Source organism: Ambystoma mexicanum, chromosome 3q, assembly GCF_040938575.1.
Source record: "Ambystoma mexicanum isolate Mex_15411 chromosome 3q, UKY_AmexF1_1, whole genome shotgun sequence".
In the NCBI taxonomy this organism is placed as follows: domain Eukaryota; kingdom Metazoa; phylum Chordata; class Amphibia; order Caudata; family Ambystomatidae; genus Ambystoma; species Ambystoma mexicanum.
Genome location: NC_090926.1, coordinates 1,233,648,845 through 1,233,657,250, shown reverse-complemented (window position 1 = coordinate 1,233,657,250; position 8,406 = coordinate 1,233,648,845). Strand labels below are relative to the sequence as shown.

At 54.5% G+C, this 8,406-nt stretch overlaps 1 protein-coding gene across 1 annotated transcript in view; it reads left to right on the top strand.

Annotated features, from left to right (window-relative positions):
* Positions 1–1,259: 1,259 nt before the first annotated feature.
* Positions 1,260–8,406, top strand: part of EPOR (erythropoietin receptor) — a 76,931-nt gene continuing 69,784 nt past the window's right edge. The window contains exon 1 of the mRNA XM_069604162.1: positions 1,260–2,500. Coding sequence (XP_069460263.1) covers positions 2,323–2,500 — 178 coding nt within the window. The 5' untranslated portion in view covers positions 1,260–2,322. The remainder of the gene's footprint in view (positions 2,501–8,406) is intronic.

The following is an 8,406-nucleotide window of genomic DNA, read 5'->3' as shown; positions in this document are numbered from 1 at the left end:
TTCCTGGGGGCTAAAACATGGCATGTTGCTTGCACCGGGACAGGTGGTGCTACCCCTTGGCTGCAATGACCGTGCAGTGCTAGGGGGAGGCAATAATCGGCGCGTGCTTTTGGGGGCATCTTCCCCATCCCCCGCACCCCCACAGACCAGCGCCTGTCTTATTGCTTTTCAATTATCAAGAACGTTTAGCAGAGACGTGTCTCCCCTGATGTGGGTCGTGGGACCAAGAAGCATCCCCCGTGGCGTTTCGGAAGGGAAAAGTGAAACAGGATTTACTTCTACCAATCAGCCGGGGGTTGAAGTGCGCCGGCGCTCATCTAGCTGTGTCCTGGCAGACGCTCCGTCCCCAAGCCTGGGCAGATTCCTCCTCCTCCTTTGCCGACGTGCTGCCGCCGCCGTGGGCAGTGCTGGGGCTGCACTGCCACGGTAGGAGGCAGTTAGATATCCTAGCACAGAACAGGAAGACCTCTGTATGCTTCTAGCTTGTGAACGATTAGAGAAGGCCGGATCGTGCACGCATCTCTCTGCTGTAGGCACGTCACCAGCCGGGATTAGTCTCCTGGAACCTGCATTGACCTATGTTAGTTTAATCTCGTTGTTTTTATTGCAATGTTTGTATCTCAATAGATTTTGGAATTCTTAGTATTCTATGTAGTAATACGCCACCAGTCTTTATAGGCATTTCTCCGTGTTATGCTCAGAGAATGTTGGGCTAAAGCGACTCCTTGTCCCTGTGGGTTACTCCTCTTGGCTGCCCTCGACCCTTCTCGCCCCCTTGTGTCCCGCCTCACTTAAAGCACTCGCTAAAAGCGCCTCGAAGGCTGACAGCGACTGCCGCATGAGCTGCCCGTGTGCTTGCTCCTGCCACGAGCCCAGCCAGAAGCCCCCGGGGAACTGGAAGGCATTGGCATTGTGCCATCCTGGCAGACCATGCTTTAGTCTTACTTGGCGCGAGAACACGCTTTGGACAGCTTCCTCCGAATGATAAATAGAACACACCACCCGAGTGGAAGGAAGGGGTCTCGCACTGGCCTTCTGTGTGTTTACAAGTGTAATAAGCTGTAACAGAAGTGGAGGGGGGAGGGGCTGTGGGGGCCGTTCCGGGGGCCTAGCGAGTAAACACCACTTTCTTGCACCATCGTTGTGCCTACCCTCTCTTATCTCTGCCGGCCGTGCGCCACATCTTGGAAGCGTTTCCTCGGCGGCCCTTGGGCGCAGAGGAGGGGTGTGATGGTACATGGCAGCAGGGGGTGGGGCAGGGCATAGAGAGACAGGCATGCAGATAGGGGGGAACACAGCGAACAACACAAGACACAGGGGCAGGCAATGTCCGCGGAGCGGTTCGCGGACTAAGTGGGATTGGTACGGTGGAGGCTGGCACTCAAGAACTGGTAGTGCCACGTCGATCTGCTGGGCTGGCGTAGCGAGGGCTTGTCGCTCAAGGACTGGAGGGGCCACGGCGGGAATCCGTGCGGTGTGGCACAGCGGGAGATTGGCACCAAATGACTGGTAGACCCCAGTTGAAGATCTGCGCGGACTGGTAAATTAAGGGTTCGGTACTCAAGCCTGGTAGAGCCACAGTGGAAATCCCCGTGGACTGGCACAGTGAAAACTTCCGGTCCCCTGGACTGTTGAAGCAGAGTGGACCTTTCTCTGCAAGGTTGAGTGGGCATCTCCATTCACTGTTGAGCGGACATCTCTGCACGGTCGAGTGGACAGATCCGTGCACTGCTGATTGGACATCTCTGGGCATTGTTGAGCAGACATGTTCGTACACTGTTGAGTGCACATCTCTGCACTGTTGAGCTGATATCTCTGTGCACTTCTGAGTGGACATCTCTACACTGTTGAGTGGACATCTCTGCACTTTTGAGTATATATCGCTGTGCATGGTTGAGTGGGCATATCTGCACTATTGAGCAGATACCGATCGTTGTGCACTGTTGAGTAGACACATCTGCACAGTTGAGCGGACATCTCGGTGCACTGTTGAGTTGACATCTCTACACCGTTGAGTGGGCATATCTGCACTGTTGAGTAGAAATCGTTGTGCACTGTTGAGTGGACTTATCGGCACAGTTGAGCGGATATCTCAGTGCACTGTTGAGTGGACATCTCTACACTGTTGAGTGGGCATATCTACACTGTTGAGTGTGCATATCTGCACTGTTGAGCAGATACCCTTGTGCACTGTTGAGTGGGCATATCTGCACTGTTGAGCAAATATCCTTGTGCACTGTTGAGTGGACTTATCCGCGTCTGCGCTCGGTCTTGTGCAAGAGGTGGGACACCATAGAGAGGCCAGCGCCTAGGCCAGACAGCATGGGTCAACACCACAAGGCTGGCCCCAGCTCACCCACCACAGGCGTTGCCCACCTGGGCCTGTTCTTCCTCCTCGTCGGTGGGCGCACCAAATCTGCGAGTGCAGAGCTGACTCCACGGGATGCACAGACGCCAGTGAACCCGGAAGCACTTCCTGACGCCACCTTCCAGAACAAAGGTAAGAGCGTGAGCGCGCAGGCACCGCGCGCCAGGCGCTGGGGGCAGGCACAGTGGGCACAAGAGGGAGCACGTGCTTCTGGTCTGATGATATGTAATGTGGTTTGCCTTTAAAGGGGGTTGGGGGGGGGGGTGGAATTACATACAACCAATGTGTAGCGGGACAGAGGCTGAAATTGCGGACTTCTGTTTGAGGCTGTCCTTTGTTTCTGTTGCTACTCTGACCTTTCTGTGCTCCGCTTACATACGTCGGGATAACAAGCATTGGCAATGCCAACAGTGTGGGCTTTTGTGTAGGCATGGGAAAGGCACTTGCCAGGCACTGCCATAGCAATAACTGGCCATTGATGGTATCAGGTGCACCATGATGCAAGTACCTGGGCATCTAATGGCAGTGCCTGGCAAATGCCTTATACACAGACCAAAACTGTTGGCTTTGCTAGTGCTTGTTTTTAACAGGACTTCAGTGAATGAGACACGTGGTGCTTATGAATCGAGTGGTTGAAGGCAGACCTGGTTAAGACATTTTCATTACACCAGTAGCGTGTTTACTGCTCCAATTAAGTTACTAACTCTCAGAAGAATGCTTTGAAAAAAAAACACTGGCAGGCACTTTAAATGCAGTTTGATGGTAAGGCTTAATTAAAGCGAGCTGAAAGAGTTGCCACGAAGAGGTGTTATTAGCAGGGAGGGGCAGGGACTGGGTGGGAATGACCATAGGAATTAACATGGTCATAGGCAGGCAAATAACCAAACAACGTATCTGTACTCTAATGCAATAGTTTTGGCTTATAGGTGGCGCAAGAGCCACCCAAAAGCTCAAACTAAAAATCACGTGGGCCTCCCTACCATCTAATTAAAGTGCCCTACCCCTGGCTGGCTGGGAAGGCGCGAAGCCGCCAGGGAGCACGGTCTGTTGCTATCGCACGCCTTTTTGGGTACAATGTCCCCTCTGTTTTTGGGGACTGTTTAACTTTTAGTGTTAGGTACTAGGAAGTATATAGGACATGCCCAGAGCAGGGAAAGAGGGGTCCCGGGATGCAGGCCCTGGGCCTTTCTGGGAGGCAAGGATAGTGGCGGGAACGCAACCCTGTGCACAGCTCCTAGAAGACAAGTCTCTAGTCTAGGAGGTATGCAGGGAGAATGCAAGGTACAGCTTGGGTTGCACTGCACATATCGGACATCAACCTCCCAAACGGGCAGCCGAGCTTCGGGGTCTTCTCTGTGGCTGTTAACATGCTGCTGCCCCGTTCCTAGGGTCCTCGGAAGCTCCGTGGGCGGCTTTGATATATTCGACACTGGCCTTCACCCCCTCCATGGCCCCGGGCCTCTCACTGGTGCTCGCGGATTATGCAGAAGAACCAGAGGGCTGCTCTGCACTCTCTCGCGCATCCGTTATCTTATCTGCAACACGCACACCGCATGTTGCGCACGCGCAACGAGGCGCACGCGATGGGCTTATGGGCAGACAGCAGCTTCGCCTGCCAATGCAGGCCGCGTGCAGGACCAGACCAGAGGTCCCAAGCTGTCCCAGGTCTGATGTAAAGCATCTCCCCCAGCCCAGGGGGCTTAAGCTGCCCCAGGTCTGGTGTCCACCATCTCCCCCACCCCATGACAGGCGTGAGCATCTTCCCCATTCCAGAGGTCCCAAGCTGTCCCCTGACAGGCGGGAGCAGCACCCCCATTCCAGAGGTCTCAAGCTGTCACATGTCAGGCGGGAGCAGCACCCGCAGTCCAGGGGTCGCATGCAGTCCCCTGTCAGGCAAGAGCAGCACCCCCCACCCCAGAGGTCTCAAGCTGTCCCCTGTCAGGCAGGAGCAGCACCCCCATTCCAGAGGTCTCAAGAAGTCCCCTGACAGGCGGGAGCAGCACCCCCATTCCAGAGGTCCCAAGCTGTCCCCTGACAGGCGGGAGCAGCACCCCCATTCCAGAGGTCTCAAGCTGTCCCCTGACAGGCGGGAGCAGCACCCCCATTCCAGAGGTCTCAAGCTGTCACATGTCAGACGGGAGCAGCACCCGCAGTCCAGGGGTCGCATGCAGTCCCCTGTCAGGCAAGAGCAGCACCCCCCACCCCAGAGGTCTCAAGCAGTCCCCTGTCAGGCAAGAGCAGCACTCCACACCCCAGAGGTCTCAAGCTGTCCCCTGTCAGGCAGGAGCAGCACCCCCATTCCAGAGGTCTCAAGCTGTCACCTGTCAGGCGGGAGCAGCACCCGCAGTCCAGGCGTCGCATGCAGTCCCCTGTCAGGCAAGAGCAGCACCCCCCACCCCAGAGGTCTCAAGCTGTCCCCTGTCAGGCAGGAGCAGCACCCCCACCCCAGAGGTCTCAAGCTGTCCCCTGCCAGGCAGGAGCAGCACCCCCATTCCAGAGGTCTCAAGAAGTCCCCTGTCAGGCAAGAGCAGCACCCCCATTCCAGAGGTCTCAAGCTGTCCCCTGTCAGGCGGGAGCAGCACCCCCAGTCCAGAGGCCTCAAGCTGTCCCCTGTCAGGCGTGAGGGGCACCCCCCAGTCCAGAGGTCTCAATCTGTCCCCTGTCAGGCGGGAGAAGCACCCGCAGTCCAGGGGTCGCATGCAGTCCCCTGTCAGGCAAGAGCAGCACCCCCCCACTCCAGAGGTCTCAAGCTGTCCCCTGTCAGGCAGGAGCAGAACCCCCATTCCAGAGGTCTTAAGATGTCCCCTGTCAGGCAAGAGCAGTACTCCCATTCCAGAGGTCTCAAGCTGTCCCCTGTCAGGTGGGAGCAGCACCCCCCCAGTCCAGAGGCCTCAAGCTGTCCCCTGTCAGGCGTGAGGGGCACCCCCCAGTCCAGAGGTCTCAATCTGTCCCCTGTCAGGCGTGAGCAGCACCCCCAGTTCAGAGGTCTCAAGCTGTGCCCTGTCAAGCGGGAGGGACACCCCCAAGTCCAGAGGTCTCAAGCTGTCCCCTGTCAGGCGGGAGCAGCACCCCCCAGTCCAGAGGCCTCAAGCTGTCCCCTGTCAGCTGGGAGCAGCACCCCCCAGTCCAGAGGTCTCAAGCTGTCCCCTGTCAGGCAAGAGCAGCACCCCCATTCCAGAGGTCTCAAGTTGTCCCCTGTCAGGTATGAGCGACACCCCCAAGTCCAGAGGTCTCAAGCTGTCCCCTGTCAGGTGTGAGGGGCACCCCCAGTCTTGAGGTCTCAAATTGTCTCCCGTCAGACGTGAACAGCACCCCCCCAGTCCAGAGGTCTCAAGCTGTCCCCTGACAGGCGGGAGCAGCACCCCCCTGTCTAGAGGTTTCAAGCTGTCTCCTGTCTGGTGTGAGCGGCACCCCCAGCCCAGAGGTCTCAAGCTCTCTCATGCCAGGTCCAATTATTTATAACTGGCCCAGACATCTCCAGCTGTCAGGTGTGAACATTTCACCTCATTCAAGGTGCTGTTGTTATCAGGTACGAGTATCTCACCCTCTCTAGCGAGCTATCGAATGTCAGGTGTGAGTAGCTCACCCAATCCTGAGTTCTCCCCCACAGCCATCTCAGGCCAGAACGTCTAAACCCATCACTCAATTTCCCCCATGTCAGGTGTGGAGAGTCCGTGCAGTCCTGTTTTTCCTTTGCATTCTGGAACGTGTGCTTTTGCTTTTCCAATTATAAATGCAGGAATGTAATGGCGAGGACGGGGGGCAGAGAGCCAGAGAGAGAGAGAGATGAGGAAGTGCATGTAAGAAACTGGGTCACGTGCATGCGTGCTTCCGGACAGCGCCTTCTGTGCGTCATTGGCCTTTGCGGTGTGATGTTTGTTCTGAAAGCGCGGCACAGCGTGCTCCAGTCTCCTTATCTTGAAAGAGCATGTGCAGCCTGGAGGACAGTATGCTGCTGCCAACCTCTAGAGGCAACTTGGTGATAGGTTGGCACATTACAGCGTTACTAGTCCTGGTGCCTGCTTCCTCCAGACTCTTGAGACTTGCTGCTCGTCTCGACTCGAAATTCAACATTCCCTGACTTGAAAAAGTAAAATCTGAAAAGTTAGGATCCACACTGTGACACATTCAATGTAAGTGGTGCAGGTCTCAGCCCTGGCAGTCTCCAAATAATGCCCCTGCCTTGAGCCAGGGCTCTGCCAGGATTCTCTGAACTGACCTTCACCAAATGGCTTTACAAATATGAGCGGCAATACTGCTCTTTGCCACTAGATGTCAGCATCAGTAATGTTTAGAATAACAACACCCAGTTAAAGAAATGTGAAATTGGGAAGTTGTCAAGATTAGTCAGGCGAGTACAAAGGCAGCGAATATGGCAAGGGAAATGTGCACCCAGGAACTACGACTCAGGTATGCTAGAACCCAGGAGTGCAAATAGAGTGTGACATCAAAACCAATATATGAAAAGGGATGTGGGGTAAGCACCTGACCGCGAGGAAAGTCGGCAAGCGCCTTACCCCCAATTGCTGTTACAGGTACTGACAGCGCTAAACCCACGTGGAGGGCAAGCAATGACAGGATCTGTGTACTAACACTCTTGATGGTATTACATAAGGGAACTTAAGAACTGTACTCACGAGGACGAGATAAACCTCTTGAATGTCAGCTAGCCCACGAATCCTGTTGAAGAAACTGGGACCCCGAAAGGCTAGAACAGCAATGGAAGGAAAACTAAATACCTAAGTGGGAATAGTGTTTACAAAATAGTGAGGAAAACATAAGCATTCACACAGGAGCTAGCTACTACCGCACACCACACCTAATAATCAAAGGGAAAATAAATGCAGAAGTGCAGTGGAAAACATGGAATGGATCCTCTAGAAAGTAAGGATCAGGAGCTGGGAAAAAACGAAATAACCTATGCAAACTTCTCCCTACCCCTCCAAGGAAAAGACAGGAAACTAAACTAAGAGGAAGGCTAAGGCAATTGGGTAACAGCAGCAAAGGACAGAGTCAAAGAAATATAGAACACAGACAAACTGGGCTGCATCTAAAAGGGGAAAGCACTGAGAATTGCTGCCTGCAAACAGAGGAAGACAAAAAGGGAAATCAAGGGAGCAGAAATCAATTAGCGCATGAATCCGAAATTCAGGGCGGAGGAAACAAGAAAACAGGAACAAGGAAGTAGGTACAAAGGCAAAGAACCAGGAACCAGGGACTAGTCAAAAACAGGAACACTGCAAACGATGACCAGCGCTGGACTGAAGTGAGACTGAGGCTTTTAAAGCTGTTTAACGAGCACACGCCTCAGGTGTGCTGACTGCTGCACCTGCAGCCACAGGTGTTGCCTATCCTCCACCCAACCTTGTCCTGCAAGGGTGGAGGTGGAGCAGTGGGCCAGGCATTCTGGGAAGCACAGTCATTTGGTTAAAGAAGCATGCTGGCTGCCAAAAACCTGGAATGGATCCGGAAGGGAAGTAGTTTGGAAAATAGGGATTTAGCGCTCCCAATTCATTACAGCACTGTGGCATTAGGTTCGGAGGAAATGTCCAGCAAGGAATAAGCCCCAAAGCATGCCCCCAAGTGGCGGGAACGGGAGCGAAGGGAGCGAGTCGTGACAGTATACCCCCTCCTACGGCCCTCTTCGGGTGCCCGCCACCCGTACGAGACTTCTTCTTTCCATGATGGGAGTGCTTTTTCTTTGGAGGTGGCACTGATGGAAATGGTGGCTTGTGGGCAAAGGCAGATGGGCTTCCATGATAGGAGTGTGTTGTCTTTGGAGGTGATACTGATGGAAACGGTGACTTCTGGTGTGGAAGAGACTCATGGTTCGAAGAAAGGCATGAAGAACTTGCAGGACCTGGAGCAGGGTTGGAAGGTCCAGGAAGCTCAGTCACTGGGAGTGGACCCTTGTAAGTCTTTGAGGAGGGAGGCAGGCTGGTGCAACTTGCCTTAGACGATGGTAGAAGTTCTGTTAGCCTTTCCGCCGAGAGCGGACATGCGGGAGGTGAGGAAGTTGCTGGCTTCAGGAAATGTTC